This window comes from Muntiacus reevesi, chromosome 6 (assembly GCF_963930625.1).
Source record: "Muntiacus reevesi chromosome 6, mMunRee1.1, whole genome shotgun sequence".
NCBI lineage: Eukaryota > Metazoa > Chordata > Mammalia > Artiodactyla > Cervidae > Muntiacus > Muntiacus reevesi.
This window is the reverse complement of record NC_089254.1, coordinates 7,825,335-7,851,034: the sequence shown is the minus strand read 5'-3', so window position 1 is coordinate 7,851,034 and position 25,700 is coordinate 7,825,335. Positions and strand designations below refer to the sequence as shown.

The window sequence follows — 25,700 nt, the reverse complement described above, 5'->3', positions numbered from 1 at the left end:
CAATATCTCAATGCCAATTTCTATATATCATGTAGAGGGACAAATAACATTATTAAGATAACTACACAGTACAACAGGGCTTCCCTGGTTCAGGTGGTAAGGAATCTGCTTGCACTGCAAGAGACCTAGGTTTGATTCCTGGGTCAGGAAGATCCCCTGGAGAAGGAAACGGCTACTCACTCCAGTATTCTTGTCTGGAGAATTCCATGGACAGAGCAGCCTGGCAGGCACAGTCCATGGGGTCACAACGAGTCTGACACAACTGAACAAATAATATATATAGTAAAATATATATATAATTCTCTTGCCATAACAGAAGTTTAATCATTCTCAAAGATTCTTTTCATTTCCTCTAAATGATACTAAATCTAAATGTTTTGCCAAGTGTTAGTGTTGTATGTGTGACCTAGGAAGACACTACACTGCAATCATAGATAAGATTACAGGGACCAATTTGGGGAAAACTAGATAATCAGTCGGAGAAGGCAATGGCACCCCACTCCAGTACTCTTGCCTGGAAAAATCCCATGGATGGAGGAGCCTGGTAGGCTGCAGTCCATGGGGTCACTAAGAGTCAGACACGACTGAGCGACTTCACTTTCACTTTTCACTTTCATGCATTGGAGAAGGAAATGGCAACCAACCCACTCCAGTGTTCTTGCCTGGAGAATCCCAGGGACAGGGGAGCCTGGTGGGCTGCCGTCTGTGGGGTCGCACAGGGTCAGACACGACTGAAGCGACTTAGCAGCAGCAGATAATCAATTCTCAAAAATGTTGCATTAACAATACTTATTTTCACTTCATTAACAGCAACAACAACAACAAAAAACCTGTGACACAAGATTTACATAGTATTCCACACTTTAATTAAATTGAAGTGTCAATATTCTAGCAGCTGACACTTCTTGCTCTTTTTTGACCATCATGGAATTTAATATTTAAAGTTTGTGAAATGGAATATGTTTCTTAGCAAGATGACAGAATCAAAATTCTCTTAGCACTCTTCTTTTACCCTTTAAATTCTTAGACTATGTCATAAAGTTCTTAAGTGTGGGTTAAATCTGAAAATTACTGAATTTCGAAAGATCATAAGACTTTTTTTTAAACCATGTTAAATGCAGGCCAGTCTTGGAAAGATGAGTTTCAATAAAATTCTTTACAGCCAAAATCCAGCAATCATCTCAGAACTTTATACCTTCTTGGGCCCAAAGGCAAGACTTACTTTAATACAGTTTGACCTCAGAAAATTTCCTTGTGATGAATAAGATTTCTCTTTATAAGATCAATTTCAATGTCTAGCTCGTAATTTTTAAAATATTGACAATGAAAATCAATTGTAATAAGACAAGTGAACAAATTTTAACAAGTATTCTGAAATGAAATTCTTTGTGAATCTGCCAAATTCAAAACTATTCTTACTGCCCGCCAACACAGTAAAGTTTGAAAAAAGGGTTTGAATTACCCAAGGAGTTTAAATGACAAATTCCTCTAACTGGAAACAGCTGGGGGAAAAAAAATAATTTTTCCAAAAATAAGTTTAATCATTTCTCATTGGCTTGCTGGGTGCCTGTGAGTCAAGAGTTTGTATATGTAGTTGGTACTTGCGCATGCCTGCACACACTCTCTTCCAGAAAATGGTGAACCACGTAAGGAGAGACTGCATAATAATGCAGTGATAAAGCCACACAGCATGCCGCTGCCTAAGAGGGACACTCGCTCTGCTCGCCCATCCTACGTGGGAAGACCGCACTCACCGAGCTGGGGCTGGAGTGCCGCCGGACCTTAGGAGACTCTTTGCCAGCGGAGGAACTTTTATTAAAGTTAATGCAAGCATTGTTCTCAGAATGCACCCTCTTTACTTGATTAGTGGGTTTCTCAAACGGGTCAAAAGTGCTCTGTGTCCTCTGAACCCTGACTTTCTTATCCTCAGGAATTGTGTCCAGGGGTTTGATCACTGAGTCCATTCCTGGGCAGTTTCGTGTGGACATCTTTGTGACACATATCTAGGGGGAAAAAAAGAGAGAGAAATTAAACTCAGATCGCTCCACTGAAACTTTAATATCACTACACATGAAGATTTATTATCCTACAAAGCATGCCCATTTTTATCTCAGGAAATACCCCCAAAAGACTATATTCTAAAAGCTACCCCAGCTTAAACCACAATATGAAAAACTCGTCATCACCATTCCACTTAGCATACCTGCTGGGGGCTTCCCCGGTGGCTCAGATGGTAAATCATCTGCCTGCAATGCAGGAGACCCAGGTTCAATCCTTGGGTTGGGAAAATCCCCTAGAGAAGGGAATGGCTACCTACTGCAGTATTCTTGCCTGGAGAATTCCATGGACAGAGGAGCCTGGCGGGGTTGCAAAGAGTCAGACAGACTGAGCAAGACGGAAGGACTGAGCAACTAACACTTTGGTTATATTTGCTGAGGGCTGACACTAAAAATGTTATCCCTAAAACAGGAAGCGTAACACCTAGACTGCTAGTGCCCTAAGGTGGTTCTCGAACGCTGTCATATATTTTACCACCTGACTGCAAGTGGGATTATTTCTGAATCATTAAAAGATGGATAATTTGCCTTAACTAAAAAAAAAAACAGTTCAATTAATTCAGAAGCGCGTTTTAATTGATGGGCCATCAGGGAAGCAACCAACATGGCTAGAGAAAAACATCACTATGTTCTTCAAAACCTTAGAGCTAGAATACATGTTTAAAATCTATACCCATTTTTATTTCATCTCTAAACTAGAATGGGGCATATAAAAGGGCTAATGGTTAGAGATACTGAAAGTTGAAAGCAATGTTTTTTCTAATACTAAAACTAACAGATGAAAAGGAAAAAATAATACCACAAAGAAAAACATGGAATGACACTCATTACAAAATTTTGTTTGTATTACTCCACTATACCCCATTTCCTTCTCAATTTTACTCATTTTCCTCCAGCATAATCTGAACCACTCTCATTTTATTTTAGTCTCTCTGATTATTGTACGTTCCAGCTCTTTCATTCTCCATATATTCCCGAGACATTTTTACTTAGTAACTTCATGGCCTCTAGCCTGCCTGTAAAGTAAGGTAACTTTATTATGCGGTCGAAAGAAAACATAACTCTGAATTTGCTTTTAAAGTTTTATTTTTTCTTCTTGTGAAAAGTTTCCACATTCCTATTTCAGAAAGCAGGGGAACAGACGGTAACTAAGAAAATCTCATATTGTTAAAGCGAACATTTAAGTGTCTGAGTAATACACATAGGATGATTCCATACTGGAAAGAAATGAAGCTATGTGTATGGATATAAATAGATATATAGATATAGATATAGATAAAAGACAGAGATATTTGTATATGTATGAGCACACATTAATATAAAGGTATAGAAGGAAATACACCAAAGTGTTAAGATACCTCCAGATAAGCAGAACTGAAGGAGCAAAGGGTAAGATTACTTATTTTTAACACACCCCTGTATTTTTTGAACTGCATAATAAACATGCCTGACATGTAATTTTTTGAAAATAGTAAGGTGAAATAGTAAATTATTTCAAGTTATTGAAGCAAAATTTGGATTAAATACTAAGTATCAACTCTGTCCTAGGAGTGTATCTGAACTACCAAGCATAGGTTGAATTTTAATTAAATCCAATAAGAAGGACAGCAACATATTTTTTACAATATCACAAAACTGCTGAAGCTACGTTTAAAAGATAAGACAGAGGCCTCTACTCCTGATCAAGAACTAACGATTTATCACAATATTAAATGCATTCAGTACTTTTAAGAGTTCATGTGCTCCTCATTCAGATATGAAAGCAAGAGGCAGTAGATGTGATATGGACATGAAACCACTCATCTCACTGAGGCAACTGAATTACAACATACAAACACATGAACCTGAGGAGTCAATGAACCCTAAATATAAGAAATCTAGAGAAAATAACATGAAGGTACATCAAAATCAAACTGCATAAAACCAGTAAAAGAGAATATCTTAAAAAGGGGCCAGAGGGGAAAAAGTACTTTAAAAGAGAAGACAGGAAATATTTGGAAACTAAACAATAGGGGAATTAGAAAATCTCTTGAATTAAATGAATAAAATCTCTTGAACAGAATATCAAAATAGATACAGCTTAAATAGTATTTTAACTGTAGGAAAATTTATAATAGTAAATGCATTGAGCAGGAAAAAAAAAGTCTCAAAGTAGTCAGTGTACACCTTAAGGGATTGCTCTGGTGGTTCAGTGGCTAAGAATCTGCCTTGCAATGCAGGGGATGGGGGCTTGACCCCTGGTCAGGGAACAGAGTGCCACACGCCTCAGAGCAACTAAGCCGATTCACCACAACGAGAAAGCCCAGACAGCACAACAGAAGGTCCTGCGAGCCACAACTAAGACCCCAGGCAGCCAAAGAAACAAATACAATTTTTATAAAAAAGAGTACCCCTTAAAATACTAGCCAGAAAAAGAACAGATATTAAAACCTGAAATAAGCAGAGAATTAAAACAATGAAAATACATCATCATGGAAATAAATGAAACAGAAAATGAAAAACCACAAAGAAAATCAATGAAACCGAAAGTTAGTTTTCAGAGAAGATTAAAAACCAAACTGATACACCTCTAGCCAGACTGATGAGAAAGAAAGGTAAATAACACGCATTGCTGACAACAGAAATAAGAGAGGCGACATCACTACACAATCAACAGATGTTATCAACAACTTTATGCCAATAAGTTCAGCAACTTAGATGAAGCAAATTCCGTGAAAGACAAAAACTACCAAAGCTCACTTGAAATCAAAGTGATTTCAAAGAAATCAAAGGTATAACCAAAAACCTTATCACAAAGAAAATGCCAGGACTGGAAAAGATTGCTGGTGAAGTAAACCAAACATTTAAGAGAAAAAAACACCAATTTCACAGAAACTCTTCCAAAATATTAAAGAGAAGGGGATACTTCCTCATTCATTATATGTAGCCAGCATCATTCTATCACTAAAGCCAGACAAAAACAAGAAAACTACAGATCCATTTCTCTCATGAACATAGATTAAAAATTATTGGCACATTTTTAACAAACTGAATCCAACAATATATAAAAAGGATAAGGTAAGGAAAAAGTGGTATTAATCCCAGGAAGGCAAGGTTGGCTTAACACTCAAAAATGTGTAATTCACCATTTTAATGCACAACATCAGAAATCTCTAAAACGGCTCCCAGTGATGGCCACTTATTTAGTCTGCAGGTTTCATATGTGGGCTTTATTTGCTGACTTATATCCAATAAACAGAATACGGCAGAAATCACGGGCTCTCACTTCTGAGAGAAGATTATAAAAAGAATGTGGCTTCTGTGTTGGTACCTCCTCACTCCATCCCCTTCCTCCTAGATCACTATCCCAAGGCAAAGTCAGCAGCCACATCGGAAAGTGCTTCTGTAGAGAGGCGCATTTATGAGAAGGACCGCCAACAACCACACGCGTGGAGCCTTCGAGTGTGACCACAGCCCCAGCCCCTGCTTGACTGGAAGCTCATGCAAGACTCAGTCACAGGCACTCAGTTAGGGAGCCCTCGATTCTAAACCAACAGTAACGGTTAAACTGAATGCCTTTCTCCCAAGAACAGGATGTCCACTCTCATCAGGTTGCCTCAGCATTGTATTACAAGCTCCAGATGATGTCACAAGGCAAGAAAAAGAAATAAAAAACATCCACATTGAAATAGGAAGAAATAAGACCAACTTTACTCACAGAAGACATTATCATCTATGTTGAATGAAATCTACCAAGTAAGAAGCAAAAGCACTAGAATTAATAAGTTTATCGAGGGTGCAAGATACAAGACCAATATACAAAAATCATTTGCATTTTCAGATACTAACAACAATCAGAAATTTAATTAAAAATAACACTGTTTATAACAGTTTCAAGCAATATAAAATATTTAGTGACACATCTGACAAAATATGTGCAAATCTGTACACAGAAACCATAAAGCATCCTTGAGAGAAGTTAAACAAGACAAGGGGACCAACCAACTCATGGGGCATTCAATTCACTGTGATACTTTCAGAAAGAAGTTAATCTCTGTGCTTCAGCCATAAAATACTGAATTTCTTAAAAGGAGATTTACATATACGTATCAAGCAGGGTGATAAATGTGTGTAAAATGACAATATAAAAAGGTACAAATGGGGGTTGAATTGATACAATGATAACGGGAAAATGATGACCACGTTTGAACTCCAACCCTATCCTTAAACATAGCACCAGGAAATATAAACACCATGGAAACTCTTAATTTTGCCAAAGAGAATATAGAATATGCAGCTAACACAGCACTGTACTTAACTCTACATTCTACTTTTTATTCAAGGTCTTTGAAATACCTTAGTAAATTTGACTTTATCAAGAAAGTTTTTTTGCCATATTCATAAAGAAATATGTGGGGGGAAACACCTGTAAATGTTTAGGGAAATTTTACTATAAAATATAACACTGTAGCACACATACACCAGCATACCACAGCAGGGGAGAAGGCAGAATGACAAATGTCCCTTCAACATGTTGGCAGGGGAAGGAAGAGCTTTGACGGTGTTTAGCACCGTCAAAGCTAAAAAGGAATGAACTTACTTCTCAGCCAGTTTATGATAAACTCAGATAAACTCATGTCAGAGAAACTCATACAAACCTTCCATTTGCTTCCTGCCTCCAACTCTGGGAAAACTAATATTCACACGGTTTTTTGTTAACTTTAAGAGACACAGGTACATTGGATGGGAAACTCTGATAACTCTTTAAGAGAAACTGTTACAGAATCTACTGTGATTGAAGCCTTATCTCCTTCTTCATGCCTTATCTTAAGAGCCCTACATAACATGTTTTCAGTCAGGTAGCATCCTACTAAATAGACACGCATGGTAATTGTAAACATCAGTGTAAACTGTACACCTGTGGGAAGCCAAGTTCTCTAAAGCCATGAAGACAAACAAAGGCAGCCCAATTCTAATTTTTAAGAGGAAAAAGTATTTCAACAAAATTTTCTAAAATTAAAATATATCCCACAAACGTTCTTAAATATTTCATGTTTATCATTTTTGCTATCAACTAGCAAATGACTAAATGCCAGTAGAAAACAACTACTAATGCAAAACAAACTTCTGGGAAACAGTGTACTTGTTCAAATGCATGCCTTGGATGTTATTTTACCATATTTCTTGCTAGACAGTTTCTAATTCATATGGTAATTTAGAAATATATCAATATTCCATGGTGGTTTGCAGAGTGTCATATTTTCCAGGCAGCTCATCAGAAGAACACACGGGAGACTCAGCATCTTCTGATGCATTTCCATTCAGGAAGGATGTTGTATATATCACTTAACCCTTCGCTTACTTGCTCAGTGCCTGGACCACACTAAAGTGCAACAAGTTTCTGTTGAATTAAATCACCAGATTCAAGTAGACTCATCCAAATTATCAGTCTTCATGCTCTCTTGCTAAAGGGCTGAAGTTCTGCAATATTTATTATTCAAGATCTACTGTCAAAAACAAACCAGAAAAAACCAGCAATCAGTTCAGTTCAGTTCAGTCGCTCAGTTGTGTCCGACTCTTTGCGACCCCAAGAATCACAGCCCACCAGGCCTCCCTGTCCATCACAAACTCCCGGAGTTTACTCAAACACAATGCCATCCAGCCATCTCATCCTCTGTTGTCCCCTTCTCCTCCTGCCCCCAATCCCTCCCAGCATCGGAGTCTTTTCCAATGAGTCATATGGACACACAAATAATAAACATACATATATATTCATAAAATGTTATCAGTAAAAGTTTAAGCTACAAGCTCATTGTGATAAGCAGAATTCTATGACACCCAATTCACCCCTCTCTCTCTTTAGTCGCTAAGTCGTGTCCAACTCTTGTGACCCCACGGACTGTAGCCTACCAGGCTCCTCTCTCCATGGAATTCTCCAAGCACGAATACTGGAGTGGGTTGCCATTTCCTTCTCCAGGGATCTTCCTGACCCAGGAATCAAACCCGGGTCTCCTGCATTGCAGATTCTTTATTGACTGAGCTATGAGGGAAGCCTTCGAATAATACCCTTCCCTTTGAGAGTGACTATGATGACATATCACACCACAGTTCCTTTATGTGATATGACCAATGGGAGAGTAGCCTGCTGGGCCTGACCTAATCAGGTGAGCCCTTTAAAAGCAGAGCATTTTCTCTAGTTGGCTTCAGAAGAGAAAGGCAGAGATATGATCTGGCTAGCCTGGAAGAAAGTCAACATTTCACACTATGACTGCCTATGGGGGCCACAGGGCACAGAATAGAGGGTGGTTTCTAAGGGCTGACAGTAGTTATTGACTGACAACTGGAACAAATGGGGGCCACTGTCCTACAACCACAAGAAAATGAGTCCTGCCAACAACTAGTGAGCTTGTAAGCCGATCCCAAGCCCCTGGTGAGATGCATAACCATGGCCAACGCCTTGACTTCAGCCCAGTGAGACCTAAAGAAAAATCAGTTCTGCTGTGCCTGGACTTTTAAACTACAGAAACTGTGAGGCAATAAGCTAGTAAGGATGTGGTGATGCGCTACACACCAACAGAAAACTAATAAACTCGCCTTAGTGAAACGGCCTGAAGCACTCAGATATTTGAGCAGAATGCTCTTAGGAACATGTTGCAGGTACCACTTTCTGTACCTGACACACTGTATCAGATTCAAGAGAGATAAGCAACATTTCTCAGGATTGCTATCCATAAATGACCATGTTATTGGGAGCGTTCTGCATGACATAACTCCATCAGCAATATAAAACCCATGAACAAATTCTCCACATAACTAAATTAATACACAATGTATGCTTATGTCCCCTTCACTTGGGTTTGTACGAATAACACCAGTATCAGGCCCGCCTTGTGCAGCTATCTTCATCCAGAGAGAGTAATCCACACTTGAGTTTTCCACATAGGGCAAAGGGACTGTTCTGGAAAAGTTTCGAGTTTCCAGTATTTAGGACAAACAACTTAAACTTGATCGGGCCACCTCCGTTAACCACAGCACAACAGAGAGTAGAATCCAGGCCCCTCAGAAGGATACAGGAAAGCAGCCTCCCTGACCTCATTAGCTCATCAGGGAGGGGGCTTGCCCACAGAAGGAGCCAGACAAGGTGAATTAAGAGTGGCGCTCATCCCCCTTAGCTGCATTCTGGCTTTCCTGGTGACTCAGTTGGTAAAGAATCCACCAGCAATGCAGGAAACCTGGGTTCCATCCCTGGGCTGGCAAGATCCCCTGGAGAAGGAAATAGCAACCCACTCCAGTATTCTTGCCTGGAGAATTCCATGGAGAGAGGAGCCTGGCGGACTTCAGTCCATAGGGTCGCAAGAGTCGGAAACGACTTAGCAACTAAACCACCACCACACATGGTACATGAAGAAAAGGGTGAGCTGAGAAGAGTCCTCGCAGTAAAAGAGTTCTAGAAGGCAGATGGTAGTACACTGGTGCTACTCTCCAGAGCCCAAGCCTTCACTTGAATCCTTCCATCAACCTGTCAGCAACCTAAATACACCCTGTGTGTGCACGCTACACTGTGTGTGCACGCTTAGCTGCTCACTTGTGTCCAACTTTTTGCAATCCCATGAACTGTAAACAGCCAAGCTCCTCTGTCCATGTGAGTTTTCAGGCAAGAATACTGGAGTAGGTTGCCATTTCCTTCTCCAGGGGATATTCCCGAACCAGGGATAGAACCCACATCTCCTCTGTCTTCTGCATTGGCCAGCAGATTCTTTACAACTGAGTCACCCAGAAAGCGTGTGGGCTACATTTGTGCCCCCAAATAGAATCTGTCTTTCTTCTCACAACAAAATGCTTGTGGTTGGTGCAGTAGAAAATCTTGGTGACAGAATCTCATAAGAAAAGCAGAGGATAAAAGCATGATATGTCAAACTGGGGAAAAAAAAAATCAGCAGGAACCCATAACCTCAAAAAGGCAGATTTTTTTTCAACCAGCGAACAGTAGCCCTTTGATCCACTGTTAACTTTCATGTGCAGCCCCAGAGCCTAGATTCTGGTCTAGGTTCCAAATTTCCACTGTGAAGAAAGAGGAATCCTTGGAAGCAACCTGATTCCAGGTCACAGGGCAGGAAGCACAAAACAGCTGTGAAATACCCAGCTGTTACCAGAAAATTAAGATCCTTTCAAAAATGTCAGGGACGATGTTAGAAGGACAAAGGAATCTGGATATAGGGACGCCTACTAGTCAAGCTGTGATTACATAATTGAGCATCAAAGAGAAAATAAAATTATGGTTAAATGGAACAAGGGAGTTATTAAAAGACCCTGAGTTCATTCTGATTTTGAGAGAGAAAAGTCAATATTAAAGGACAAATGGCAGTTGTGAGGAAGGACGAATATAAGAGGATTCATAGTTGGTTTTCACATGTGGAACTGTGAGTAAGCCAAGCCATGCCAGAAAAAGTAGGAGCTGTACCCAACACAGGAATGACTGCTCAAGGCTTGTGGAAAGAGGGCCTATACGGCCCAAGTGCACAAAGAATAGCAACACAGGATGTTCCAATAACAGACCAGGTCAATATAACACAGAAATAAACTAAAGGGTATGTGATGTTGCCTAAGCAATGTTTTACAAAGAATGAACTTAGTGGGGAGAGACCAGATTGTAAAGGAAATTCATGTGACATCATTGTGGAAGACATTTTTTGGAAATAAGTTAAATTTTTAAAACTAAGTGAAATTTAACCCTTAAACAGAAAATTCAACTCAAGTGCTAACCAATGACTCAGATCTGAATCACTCTGGAAAAAATCAACCAAGACTTTTGTGGACCACGACAGTCAAACATGAGTTTGAGCAAGCTTCAGGAGTTGTTGATGGACAGGGAAGTCTGGCATGCTGCAGCCCATGGGGTCGCAAAGAGTCGGACACAACTGAACGACTGAGCGACTGAACTTAACAGTCTACAACTCCAGATCTTGTAACCCCAGCTATTCTGAGAAGACATTGTTTTAATTGTGGATTTGTAACGATTACACAACGGGCTTCCCTGGTGGCTCAGTGGTAACGAATCTGCCTGCCAAAGCTGGAGACATGGGCTCAGTCCCTGGTCTGGGAAGAACCCCTGGAGAAGGGAATGGCAGCCCACTTATTCTTGCCTGGGAAATCCCATGCACAGAGGAGCCTCTCGGGCTATAGTCCATTGGGTTGCAAAAGAGTTGGACACGACTTAGCAACTAAACTACAACAACAGAAAAGATTACACAATCCCAGGAAGATTCAAAAACATTATTACTGAAACCCTTAGAAGGAATCTAAATAAGTAGACCCATATTCCTAGGAAGGCACAAAAAGGAATATAGAAATAACATGAAATTAATTAAACCCAGTGTTGGTGTTTTAAAAAATAGGATGAGTGTGGTAATATAACGTGCAAGAATATTTGTGCATGTTTTCTTTGTTAAAAAAGTATCTGAAATATGTTAGGATAATCTGTCACACTAAGTATTTGAAATTAAGGGAATTTAATTAAGGCAGTACTTGGTACTTAAGTAGATTGAGACAAATTGGTTTTCAAAATTACGTTAACTACATATATGTTTAATGATGTGGGCACTAGCTGTGGATGTTCCAGGCACAGAAGACTCTTAGGCATGATGTTCACCAGCTTTCATTGTCCTTTGCACACAATTTGCTAGTGACCTCAGCAAAGGGCACACCAAGCCACAGACTTCCTCTTACTCCAAGCCATGGACCAACCCAATCACAGGAAACAGTCACACCAGCAGAACCGCCTGAAAACAACAGCCATTCCAATGTTACCAGGAAACAGGAGCTGTTTTTTCACACTTCCTTGATCCACTTAGAAACTGAAGTGACAAAATTTACATAAGCAGGGATGTCTGATGGTACTTGAAACCAGAAAAAAAAGAAGAAATCATCACAAATACCAAAATAAACTTCTGCTCCTTTCTTTTTTTCCAATAAATTCAATAGAACCCAGAATTTCAAACATGGTTAGAGATGCACCCACACATTTAGACGTTCATCGGAATCCATTACTTCGGTTCACTCATCATTAAGAGGGGTCTGTATATAAGTTCAGGCTCAAAACTCAGTAAAAACTGTTAGCAATTCAAACAGTGTTGGAGGCTCCAAAAGTCACAGTTTGACCTACAATTTTAGCTTGGAGCTATGTAAAATCCAGACAACTGTCTCCCAAACTCACAGCAGTGGATCTGAAACAGCACAACTTAATTCTGTTAAGGTTGGCAAGCGAAGTTCATTGGGGCCGAAAACTGTCCCTTTGAATCAACCATTTTCTGATGAGCGGCATTTTACAGGGTTCAGAGGGTGATCTCTACTTCTTCACTCTACACTCTTCATGAAGGCAAACACCAGAAGAAGAACTGGCTTCCATCATGATCTTCTGACATTCATGAAAGGAATATCCATGCCAGACTCAATGCAAAACTGAAAGCAGCAAAATTCTTGACACTGAAACAACCTCGTAAATTTGTTTTCCCCTCATCTGTTACCCAATGAGGGCCCGATGGCTTTGTCTTACTCAGTATCTTCTCTCAAAATCTGCTCCCAATTAAAAAGCAATCCTCGGTCGTTCACAAGTCTTTGAACACTTAAAATCAGAGTACCACCTCTCCCTGAATTATTTGAACATTAAGCGTTATGGAATAAAAAGCTTCATCCACTGTAAAGAATTGGTGAGTGGGGAGTGAAGAGGGAGTATAGGAGAAATTGCTAATGCCACTAGAATCACAATTCTTAACCGTTGCTTTCATCTCTAACCTAAACCTGCAAGATCTAAAAGCATCTCTTTGGTTGCAGCCTTCTCTTTTCTCATCTGTGTGTATGAGTGTGTACAGAGGTGGCAGTGTGAATGACTACATGGAACAACAAAAAAAAACCAGAATGCACTATCTGTATGTATATAACGGGATATATGCCCGAGAGTTCTTTCACTTACAACTATATTTTATCAGAACCAACATCTTGCCTGAAATCGCCTTCAGAACATTAGCAAATATACAGGCAAGCATGCCGCCCATACTACTTCAGAACTAAGTGACTCACAGGGCTTCCCTGGTGGCTCAGTGGTAAAGAATTTGCCTGTCACTGCAGAAGACTCAGGTTGGATCCTCGAGCTGGGAAGATCCCCTGGAGAAGGAAAGGACAACCCACTCCAGTAATTTTGCCTGGGAAATTCCATGGACAGAGGAGCCTGGCAGCCTGCAGTCCATGGGGTTGCAAAGACTCGGACACGACTTTGCAACTAAACAACAAAAAGTGTCTCAGAACAAATCGCTTCAATTCCCTGGGTCTCAGGCTTCTCATCTGTAATGTGCCACCGCTGGAGCAAACAGCTCGTCAGGCCTTTGACAGCTCAACTGTTCCGTTACAGACTCCAGGCAGCAACTTACTGCTGGCTGTTGTTTTTGTTCAGTGCTCAGTCATATCTGACTCTGTGACCCTCTGTGACCCCATGGACTGCAGCATACCAGGCTTCCCTGTCCTTCATCATACCCCAGAGTCTGCTCAAACTCATGTCCATTGAGCTGGTGATGCCATCCAACCATCTCATCCTCTGTCACCTCCCCCTTCTTCTCCTGCCTTCAATCTTTCCCAGCATCAGGGTTTTTTCCAATGAGTCGGCTCTTCACATCAGGTGACCACAGTATTAGAGCTTCAGCATCAGTCCTTCTAATAAATATTCAGGGTTGATTTCCTTTAGGATGGACTGGTTTGATCTTCCTGCAGTCCAAGGGACTCTCAAGAGTCTTCTCAAGCACAACAATTCAAATTCCAGCACCATCAATTCTCTGGCACTCAGCGTTCTTTATGGTCCAAATCTCACATCTGTACATGACTACTAGAAAAAACATAGCTTTGACTATATGGGTATTTGTCAGCAAAATGATACTTCTGCTTTTTGATACACTGTCTAGGTTTGTCATAGCTACCCTTCCAAAGAGCAAGCATCTTTTAATTTCATGGCTGCAGTCACTGTCCACAGTGGCTTTGCAGCCCAAGAAAATAAAATCTGTTACCATTTCCACTTTCTCCCCTTTGCTATAAATTACTATTACTATTCACTGCTGGTAAATGAGTTTACGTACAACAACTAGAAAGATAAGACCAGACACATAAATTCACTTCTTTGTGCTTCATTCTACCTTTTCTTTCTCTTGGGATCTTAGGGCTCAGAGAGGAGGCAGACAGGTTCACACGAGGAACTCCTCTCCTGAGAGCTCCAGCCTCCGTGGACCTTCCTTAACTCTCCAGTCCCGGCACTGTCTCAGTGACAAGCGCCCTGGGCCTTTTGGCCGAGGGGCTGGTTATGAGCAGGCAGCACTCAGCCCCAGCCACACTGCGGGACACTGGGAGCTCCAGTCCTGGCTACTAAATACTAGTCATGGCCCCGTGTCACGGTCACCGTCGCAACCAAAGATGCCCGCAATAAGAACGACAGTGTTTTTAGACTGTACCTCCTAATCTGTCACGTAAATACACGCCATCTAATGTGTTTTCACATAAGCGACTATGGAATGTGTTTTCATGCATTTGGTTTATCTGCTGGGGTGGGAGGAGACGTCTGTCTTGCTCTGTTGCTCATGCATTTTTATTTCCACAACCAGAATGCACACACCTGAGCAGAGAAACCACATCTTCCATTTCTTTCATCGTCTCAGAGCTCAAAAGACAGCAGGAAATGGGCACTCCGATAATATTTATTCAGAGATGGACTGCTTTCCTTATTGCTTCCTTTTTTCTTAGTTTAAGCCTTCCCTTTTAACTAAGCACAGGCCGTTTCAAAAATGAGTCCTAAGAAACTACACACAGTACAGTGAGGTGCCTTCTGAGACCAGTTCTTTCCCAGTCAGTGAAAAGGCTTCACCAGCTGTTCCCACTCGCCAGAATTCTGTCTGTTACTGGAATTTAACTTTAAAATGCTTACTTTTCTACTGACCGGTTTCTTTGGGGTCTGACCTAATTTCATTCGGTCCTGAATCTGTCAGTTAATGGACACAGCTGAATGGAGAACTCTTGAGGACATCACATTCCTTTATGCCGCTTCAGTGACTGTGGTCTAGTTACATCCTTCCTGGGCTTCAGTGCTTATCACCAAGAGACTCCACCGTGGTTTTCCTGATTCTATCATGAAATATGTAGGTAGTCCTCCCAGGAGTTTAAACTTTAATATGCATTACTAAAACGATTTTGTTTAGTTGCTTTCCCTTCTGGCATAATTATATACTTGATTTAGATGTAAGAGATTCAGTTTGCTTAAAGGCTGGCAGAGACAGAGGCATGTATTTACTGACCTCTAGTTTCTTTATTTTATACTATTTCTACACTGAAAACTAACTAGCTCCAAAAGGTCAAAGGCAGAAAGAAGACATGTGAAATTTTCTGACTCCCATCTGACATCCAATATTATATGCTGGTTAAAATTCCACGATTTTGTAATGACAAATTTAACGTGAAGTTGAATGAACACTCACAGTAAGGGTTGAGATGCCCTCTCTGGTGTTGGCTGTTGTCTGTTTCTTGGGATGCGGTTATTTTGGGTGATCAGGATTTCATCTGGGACAGTCTCTAACCCCTGGCCACCCTGAGAGCAGCAGCACCGGCATCACCCAGAATCACAGGCCCCGCGCCTACCTCAGGCCTCCCGAGTCAGAACCTACATTTTAACAGGACGCCCAGGGGATCTGTGTGGACATTAGAGTCTGAGGTGCAATGCTCTAACCCACAGAATAATAATAAAGTCTGCCGCTACGGTCAAAGAACGAACTGAGATCGTGAAAGAAGTCAAGCATTTGAGAGGCAAAATCTGTTTCCGTCTTTGGGTACAAAATAAGTGATAATCATTTCAACATTCCTTGGGTAGCATTTTTGCTCAAGCTTCCCAACAATATCATGGTAATTTCAGCTAATTCTTTTATATAATTTTGAACTCTGAAGACAAATTCTCCAATAAGATACACCCAATATATACATGAATTTTTAAAAAGCAATGGGATTGGAGCATGTGAGGAGTAGAGAGTATTATAACCTACATATAGGTTATAATAACACAAATAACATTACTTCCTGCATAGAAACTTAAGGAATTATGTGTTTCTAATACAGAAACCATTGTTTTGCTCCAGGCCACTATTATCTATGAAAAAATTACCACATAAGCATTCTAAGGAGAACTGAATCCAGAATTTCACTTTATTCTTTATCTACCAGAGTTTATGTGGTAGCTTTGGGGAAAAAAAAGAATTCAAGGGAAGTCACTTCAGGATCCAGAAACAAAATTTTAACAGGCACTTACATATGTGAACAGTGCCATGTACTATAAAACAGGTTTAAAAAAAAAAAAAAGCCCTCTGCCTATGAGGCATAACTTCATTTCCCACCTGAGTCTAGACAAAGGACTGGAACCCCTACTCTCAAACAGAAGGACAGGCAATTCTCTGCAAGTCTGGGCCTCTTTCCTAACTATTTCCCGTAAAAACTTACTAAATATCTCCAAAAAGTCCAGAGGGGGAAAGGAGACGATGTGTGAATTTTCCGCTTCCCGCTTGACAACCATAATTATATGCTGGTTAAAATTCCATCCAGGGGCTTCCCTGTGGTCCAGTGGTTAAGAATCTGCCTTGCGATGGGAGAGACACAGATCTGGTCTCTGCTCTGGGAAGATCCCACATGCCACAGGGCAACTGAGGCCCGACGCCACAACAACTGAGCCAGAGCTCTAGAGCCCAGGAGCCACCCCCACTGAAGTCCACTCTCCTAGAGCTGGTGTGCTGACACAAGAGAAGCCAGGGCAAGGACCCCGCACACCGCAGTGAAGAGTGACCTCGGACCGCTGCAACGAGAAACAGCCCGCGTGCAGCGACAAAGACCCACCAGAGCCATGAAAGTAATAAATAAAGCTTCTAAAAAATTCTATCCTGGAAAAATGAGAGTCATGGGTGTCACGGTCACATCATAAGCCAAATGAACATAGGGTATCGGGAGGTGAAATGTGAGCATCGACATATATATTGCTTCCCCCCTCCCATCGAGAGCCAGAGGGCTCAGAAATGGGCACATGAAATGAGAATCCGCATGCACAAAACAGGAGTGGCTTGACTGAGATTCCACAAAGCAGAAGCCTATTCTAACCCACAAAATTCCCACAGCTGCAGTGGGGACTGGAATACCCATCCTCGACACAACAGAAGACCTGAGCTACTGAAAGTGACTCACACGGCAGGCTAATGAGTTTCTTCATCAAGACACTATCCCCTTATAGTTCTTACTCTAGAAAAAAGTCTGTTCCTGCAAATAGGGACTCTTCCTCACCTCTCTCACAGAATTCACAGGTTTAAATATAGTGTTTCTTTTTACTAGGTTCTGTTTGGGGTCCTACCTGAGAAGGAGAAGCCAGGCTGTGTTTTCAAAGGCCCCCATGCCACGCAGAGGCACAAAATAACCCAGGAAGGGATGCTAACACTGAGGCAATGTTAAAAGGTTGGTTATGTCAGAAGCACCAACGGGCAATAAAGAGATCAGGCTGAACTCAGATTCATAGATGTTTAAAATCAATAACACAGTCCAGACTGCTTTCTGTACACATATGCTTAGCATTTGAGGGGGTTTTTTTGTTTGTTTTTTTAACATCATGAGGACAAGAGAAATTGTCATATGTCTCAAAGGCTGTGCAAACAGGACTCTCAATGCCTTCTGAATTCTGTCTTCTGTTCCTAGCTTCACTGCACCACCCACAGCTTCTTTGTACTAAACTAGCCTAGTTCTTCCTTCATGTTTAAACCTTTCAAATATCTGTAGCTCACTATTCTGTCCCTCATGTAAGATAAAGCATCCAGAAGGTAAAATAGCATTAAAAATATAAAGCTGAAACTAGACAGTACTGCAGGTTCTTACTGATCCATCAGGACCTGAATTTCTTTCCCTTGGTAACCATATGAACAGCATTTAAAAATAAAGATTATAAATATGTTTAAATTCCTTCCCTGAAGGAGAAATAAAATTGTGTACTCTCTTCTTACTCTCAAACAGATGGCCGTATAAATAAACACAACTTCTACCTCCTCACCTATAATAACCATTTTTTAATAACATCTAAATGTATTATTAATGCTTGGGAAATAACAGTGATCAATGTCGAGAGTGATGCTAGGAAGTTTAGAAGTTCAATGGTTTTATTCTACTAAAATAAATCTAGACACAAACCCCACTGAAGAATTCAGAAATATATAGGGCACCACTCAATATAGAATTGACTTCTGAAGCTCTTAAAATGTTCAGAGAATCATATATGGGTCACTAGCCACACAGAGCTTATAAAGAGAAACACGGGGGACAATGAACCTCTGGGCAGAAAATGGAAGTATCTCTCAACGTAGCTTTAACAGCTGGTCCATCTTTTGTAAAGAACTAAAATTTTGCCGATAATAAATTTGACAGCAATCCATTAATAATAAAGCCCTGACTGCTTTCATGAGGACTGGTTCTGTAAACCTTTCCCATGACTGACAAAATTCAATAGTGAATCCTAACTGAGATATTCAAGGTGAATAGAGCAGAACAGTGGGATACACACGCCCTGCTGTTTGGCAGCCACCTGAAAACAAGCCCCAGTGCTTCCAGGAACATTTCACTGTCAGCTTTGTATTTTTAGTAAGATCTCATTTAGCTGTGGAATAAGCCACTGGAGCAAATTTGTACCAGTTGGGGCGAAGAGGAAGTCTACAGACCATATAATCCTTCCTAAACCTGCCAGGTGGTAACTAGAATACTGAAGAATTCTTTCTTTTATTCTCCTTTTATACTCAAACCATAAACATTAAGAAACTGTCATATATGCTCAATAAACTAGCAAACTGGAGAAGGCTCTTGGGCAAGATTTGATATAAGTTGATAGAAAAGAGATGGAGATTAAGGATTTCTAGATGACTATGACAATGATGATGAAGGCTATTATGCGTGCTCAGTCCTGTCTGACTCTTTGTGACCCTATGGACTGTAGCCTGCCAGGCTCCTCTGTCCATGGGTTTCTCCAGGCAAGAATACTGGAGTGGGTTGCTATTTCCTCCTCCAGGGAATCTTCCCAACACAGGGGTTGAACACGTGTCTCTTGTGTCTCTGCATTAGTAGGCAGGTTCTTTACCACTGAGCCACCTGGAGTGATGGCTATTATTAAACTCTTACTAAATGAGATGCTATTTTAAAAGTTTCATAAGTCATTTCTCAATTAATCTCTACAACAACCCCAAGAGGTACTATTATCATCCCAGTTTCACAGATGATTAAATTGAGGCACACAAGAGTTAAATAAGGTGTCCAAGACCACACAGAGCATGCACAAGAAACAGGAATTATTTCAGGACTTTGACTATGAAGCCCAAACTCTTGACCACCAGGCTGTCTTCCTTACATGTCCCTTGGGGCTTAGATCCTGAGAGAAATACGAAAAGCACAGATCTGACCTGCAACACTTCTCTCATTCTTTCTTTTCCTGATATAAAAGAAAAGTACTTTTAAAACTGAGCAAAGTAACTGCTCTGTGCTTTGAGGTTTTCTAACCCTCCTTGCCACCTCATGACTTCCACCATGTAAATTTAACATGCTTTTGACTAATCTGGCTCTCAATCTTATCAAAAGTTGAGCCTCATATCAAAAGTCGAGGCTGAAAATCAAAGTATTAGGGTGTATGTGGGTGGGGGCAGAAAGCAAAAGATGTATTAAGAAGGACAGACTGATGGGGAAGTTGAGAAGGCAGTAGACTCTGGCAGGTAGACCCTTCCTCTTCCCATGTATGTTTGTGTTTCCTGAAGTGACAGTGTTAGTTGCTCAGTCATGTCTGACTCTTTGCGACCCTACGGGCTGTAGCCTCTGTCCATTGGATTCTCCAGGCAAGGATACTGAAGTGGGTTGCCATTCCCTTCTCCAGGGGATCTTCCTGACCCAGGGACCAAACCCCAGTCTCCCACATTGAAGGCAGATTCTTTACTATCTGAGCCACCAGGGACGCCCTGTGTTTCCTGAAGAGTATGTTAAAGGCATAGATATAAAGTGTTGATTGAACCCATCTAAGAATCATCATAATGGTCAATGGTAGGTAAACAGAGGCTCCAGAGCCTTAACTCAGCTTTCTAAAAAAGATCTATGCAAGTCATTTAGATTTAATAGCAGCATCAGGAAGAAATGTGAGAAGGAGAATGCTATACTGATGAAGCCAGGCTTACCTCCTCCAACGGAAATCTGCTTTGAGGGCGTGAATCTTAACCCTCTCTCATTCCCCGCTAACTCAGAGGAGATCTGTCTTTGGGGTTGAGTGTCCACTGAAAACAGCATTGGGGAGTGAGAGAAGACTTGCACTGGGCATCAAGAGACAGTGGAATCTCACCCTCCAATTGGCCAAAGGAAGTGAAGATGAGTCAACTGGTTAACATGACTGATTGCTGAAGTACCCCCCAGTTCTTAGAATCTCTGGTTCTGCAAGAGGACCTCAACACGATCAGTCTTTGCTTATGAAGCTAACGTAACAAACTACAAGCAGAGTGGGTAAAATCTGAATGTTCACAATGACAAAAGCCACAGTCCAGCCGCCCACTGAATATTTCAGATGACAGTTGCTTTCTATAAGCAAAAAATTGACATGAAAATCTAACTAGCCCAATTCCCATGCTCAACTACCAGGCCATGTAAAGAATCCAAATGAATATATCCTTAGATCATTCCTTAGATCAGTGCATTTCTATTCCTCATTCCTACACTTTCCCCTAGGCTTTCAGTATTTCTAAACAATCCATATTTATTAGATGTCCATAGATGTCCATATGGGAACTTGCTTTAGTGAAATTATATGGGGGGGGGGGAACTGCTGTTTTTTCCATATTAAAAAAAAATTAAAGCATACATTAAAAAGGAATGAAATTCTGACATATGGTACAACATGGATGAACCCTGAAGACACATTGGGTAAAATAAACACAAAAGGACAAATGCTTTATGATTCCACTTGATACGATATTACAGACCAAGAAAAGGCAAATTCATAGACAAGGATGTAGACTGCTGCTGTTGCTGCTAAGTCGCTTCAGTCGTGTCCAACTCGGTGTGACCCCACAGACGGCAGCCCACCAGGCTCCTCTGTCCCTGGGATGCAGTCTAGAAATTACCAAAGACTGGGGAGACGGAGAATGGGGAGTTATCACTTAATGGACACAGAATATCTATTAGGGATGATGAAAAGTTCTGCACTTGGACAGCAATGATGATAGCAAAACACTGGGAATGTACTTAGGCCAATAAATTACATGCCTAAAAATGGTTAAAATGGAAAATTTGGTGTTACATATATTTTTTATCACAATTTTTTAAATGGAAAAAAATCAAAACATATAGTGTGTGTTTCACAATTGCCCGAAATGAAAAAATTTAAAAATGTCTCCTTGAAACATTTTAAGGAGTAGATTGTAAGTTTTCTGAGGACAGGGACTAGCTCTGTCTTACACAGCGGTTACGCTGTATTCAATAGACTCTCCATAAATGTTTGCTTAATAAATAAATGGTTGAAAGTTATAAATAGAGGACAGATTCTCCTAAGTAAGGAAATATAAAAAGCATCAAATTTACTTATTCATGAGAAAGTATAATGGGGCATATTCCTGAGAAAAATACCAAAGCTACGATCCCTAAGCTCCTTTAGGGAAGGGAGTATATCTATGTCATCTTTACTTCCTTCACAGCACGTTGTATGATGCCTTACAGAGTGAGTGGCTGATAAATGTTTGCAGAACGAGGAATAAAAAAACCTGACAGTAAAATCAACGTCTTATTAACTGCTCTACTATTCTCCTTTTAAAAAATTACTTACTTTTTGCAAACATACAACTCCTGCCACAGGATGAAAAAAAATAAACCTCATAGCTTACAAAAAGTGAAGGTAAAATATAAATACTAGAAGATATTACTCTCAGGAAAAGAAACAGCAAACACAGTGCACATCATGTTCTGAGTAGAAAAAAAAGTTCTTTTTTTTTAAAGGAACAACTAAAGTATAGAAAAGGTAGCTTGCATAGTTCATCTCCATTTTTTAGGAAAAAATAAATGGTCAAAATAACAGAAAATTTTTAACTCTCTTTGGAAGAAAATCCAAATATTCCTTGCCAAAAATTAATGTCTGACCTTTACAATAAATAGTTGAGTGAATACAGAAGAATATTTAAGGTTCCCCTTAAAAAATTCTAGTGAACCCAAACATCATCACTAATTCTCTCAACTAATCTATCAAATAATCAAGTGTTCTTTCTTAGAAATACTTGTCACAAAATTACATACAACTGGCTTATGACCAACATGCTACACCAAGTTACTGATGATTTTCTCAACTAATATTCACTATTATCATCATTTACATTTTACATGAAGTACTCAGTTAAAGCATACATAAGGAGAACATTTTTAAAGCCAAAAAATTCAAATGCTGACATCCTTAACATTCAGTACCTATACAACAGTTGGAACCTTATAAAATCACCAGAACCGTGTAATGTAGCAGTCTCACTTTGAACAATATTAAAACATGTCTTTCAACTTCAAACACCCCCACCCCTAAGACAAGGTGCCCATTAACAAACAGAAATAGGAATTCGACCTCTGCAGAGATCAAGGTTTATTACATTTCTATCTCTCAGCTGTTATCTTCTCCCCAAGCAGGCAGGCATCATTTTGGAGGAGCCTCTCTGCTGCCCGGACCTTCATGCCTGCAGGAGTTCTCCATTAGCATCCGAAATGCTAACAGTCCACTCTTAGAGTCAGCACTTCAAGCAGAACTGCATGAAGGATGACCACTTCTCTACATGAAAGCACAACCACTCCAGGTGGAAGGAGGCAAAATACCAGCACACTGACCTCTGCCAGGCAGCAAACACTTAAAGCAGGTGCATTTCCGTGCTTCAGAAGGGAGGGGGGAGGAGCAGGGAGGAAGCCCCAGATTCCTAATATATTAGAGATGTTTACTGCACTCAGAGCCATTCCAGCTAATTCATGGACATCAGTTTATCCAAATGAGAAAAGTGGTCTCCCGTCCTTCACCGGCTCGATTCAGAGGGCATTCAGCCAAGCATAGCCGGGCAAAACAATCCATAAGATCTCTTTAAGCTATAATAAAGAAGACGAGTTTCAGAAGAAATAACATTCAGCTCCGGCAAAGAAGCACAGTCGCAAACCTTTTCCTCATCTTATCGCTGCTTCTGGTGTTTACAAAGTACAAGCAGTAGCCTCGGAAACCTCCAGAGACTCTGCCGTGGGTAACCTCCTGTCAGATCTTCAGTTTAAATAGCCCCTTGATCAATCTGTGATGGGTTTTGGCAGTTAAATAGAAGGGAGTGAGTAAAATGACGCACAAAATGAATCCTTTTCAAGTTGTAAATGAGTGAGTCAGGATTCAGACTTGCTGAGATGCTCCAAATTAAACCCCCTGCTCTAATTTTAAGCATGCTCCGTCTTACCGTTCTGCTGTTGTCTCTCTCAGGCTCGAATCACCTGGAACTCTTGAGCATGTCTCTAGCAATGTGCTTGCACCAGGCCAGGCTCACACAGCAACTGAATTCACATCTTTCTGCACTAGCAAGCTGAAATGGTACGGCCGTACTACAACCAAGAAAGGGGGAAGCAAAAGCAGGGGAAAGGAAAAAAAAAAAAACACCCAGAAATACCTAGAGAAGCTAATCTCAATGGAATAAGACCCAAAATGGTTCAGAAGAACACAAAGGACATGCTCACATTCAGGATCAATAGCTTTAGCACTTTAATTTTTTTTCCCAAAAGAATCTCTCTTTTTTTTTTTTCCTCTAAACACGATGGACTTGCCTGTGGAGTTCCCAGGAAGACAGAGTAACACAGGCTCTGCAGCAGCATTGCAGCCAAAGTAACCGTGAATATTCTGCCCAGGCAATTCACAACACACTATCTCTTCAGAAAGATATTGATTTGCAATGCAGGGCTGCCTCAAAAGAATACAGAATGGGAGCCAAATAGATAATGGTGATTGCACAGGAGGAAAAACATTTAATCAAGGGGATGTACCTCATCATGCTCGATTCAATTTTTTAAAAGCACTGGGGCAAGCCAGTAAGTGTCTTGAGTGACAAACTCATTAAACAGTAATCTGAGGTCCTAGAGAAGGCCAAGTTTAGGCTGTCATCGTTTGCATTTGTGCTGCAAAAGCCACTAAAATGTTCACGGTGTCTATGTGCATAGATTTCTCATATGCAAATGGGGCATGATGAGAACTCTAAAATAACCATGCACCAAATACGAGAGGTTAAAAAAAAAAATGCACAGGTGTAGCATTTACGGAACCAAAGTGGTAAAATACACAGTAATGAGCCTGCAGAATTCCTGATGGGAGTTACAGCTCATATGACCCTCAAAAGTAAAATATCAACACAAACCAGATCTCACAATCCTTAGACTAATTGTGTCAAGTCATGCCACACACGGTGCTGGGTGGCCAGGAAAGATCCCAAACTGCCACTCTCGTAGCTACCCCTACAGGAGAGAGGCTGATCTACAACTCACCCTTGTTTAAAGTTATCTCCTATCCTCAGAAAACAGAATTGCAAAAGGGCAAAAAAGTAGATTAGGACACAACCAAGAAATACATTACGCAACAAATCAAAAGAGTCAGGCATGACATATGACCTCACAGACATTCACTTAATTAAGAAATCAAAGGACAAGAAGAGATAACAACAATGTCAAATATTTCTATAGCTCCCAGGACTAGTGCACACTCATCAAGTAATCTCAGGGAGAGAGCAGCATTGAAATACATGCAATGCCACGTGTAGAATAGATGGCTGATGGGAAGTTGTTTTCTGTGCTCTGTGCTCTGTGACGACCCAGAGGCGTGGGATGGGGGTGGGGTGGGAGGGAGGTTCAAGGGGGAGGGGATGTATGTATACTTGTGGCTGATTCATGTCGTACGGCAGAAACCAACACAACGTTGTAAGCAATTATCCTCCAATTAAAAACAAATTAGAAAAAAGAAATCCCAGGGAAAAGTGCTTCCCCTTTACATCCTAACTGGTTTAAAGGAATCATCTCCCGCATCCTCCGTTTGCAAACCGTCCTCATCTTCATCCTTCTCAGTGGCAAAGGGAAGACACTGAACTTTTTTTCTGCAACACAAAAGCTCATCCAAAAATCTTACAAAAAGTTCTTCAAACACAAACAGTATGTACTTTGCTCTTCACAACAGCCAGGAAAGAAAGTGATCTCCTTAATATCAGAAAACTATCGAGTTAGATGAACTTTGCTTCTGTGCAGCAGACATCATTTCAGCAAGTCTCTCAAGAATCTGGAGCTGTGTTTGCGACTACTCAAGCTCCAGCCCACAAAGACTCTCCTTTTTCAGAACGAACAACATTTACTTGAATCATTTAAGCCTTTGAATCATTAACCATATGCTGCCCCATAAAACTCTCCTATAGTACCGGCGTTTCCCGCTATGAAGGCCCTTGAGGAACATCGCCTGGAAAATCCCATGGACAGAGGAGCCTGGTAGGCTATAGTCCATGGGGTTGCAAAGAGTCAGACACGACTGAGCAACTTCACTTCACTTCATCATTTTTTTTAAACTCCTCCATAGCA

The 25,700-nt window shown here is 40.7% G+C and overlaps 1 protein-coding gene across 1 annotated transcript in view; it reads right to left on the bottom strand.

Annotated features, from left to right (window-relative positions):
* The window catches only part of CDK14 (cyclin dependent kinase 14), a 634,831-nt gene that overhangs the window by 484,311 nt on the left and 124,820 nt on the right, over positions 1–25,700 (bottom strand). The window contains exon 3 of the mRNA XM_065939116.1: positions 1,755–2,003. Coding sequence (XP_065795188.1) covers positions 1,755–2,003 — 249 coding nt within the window. The remainder of the gene's footprint in view (positions 1–1,754; positions 2,004–25,700) is intronic.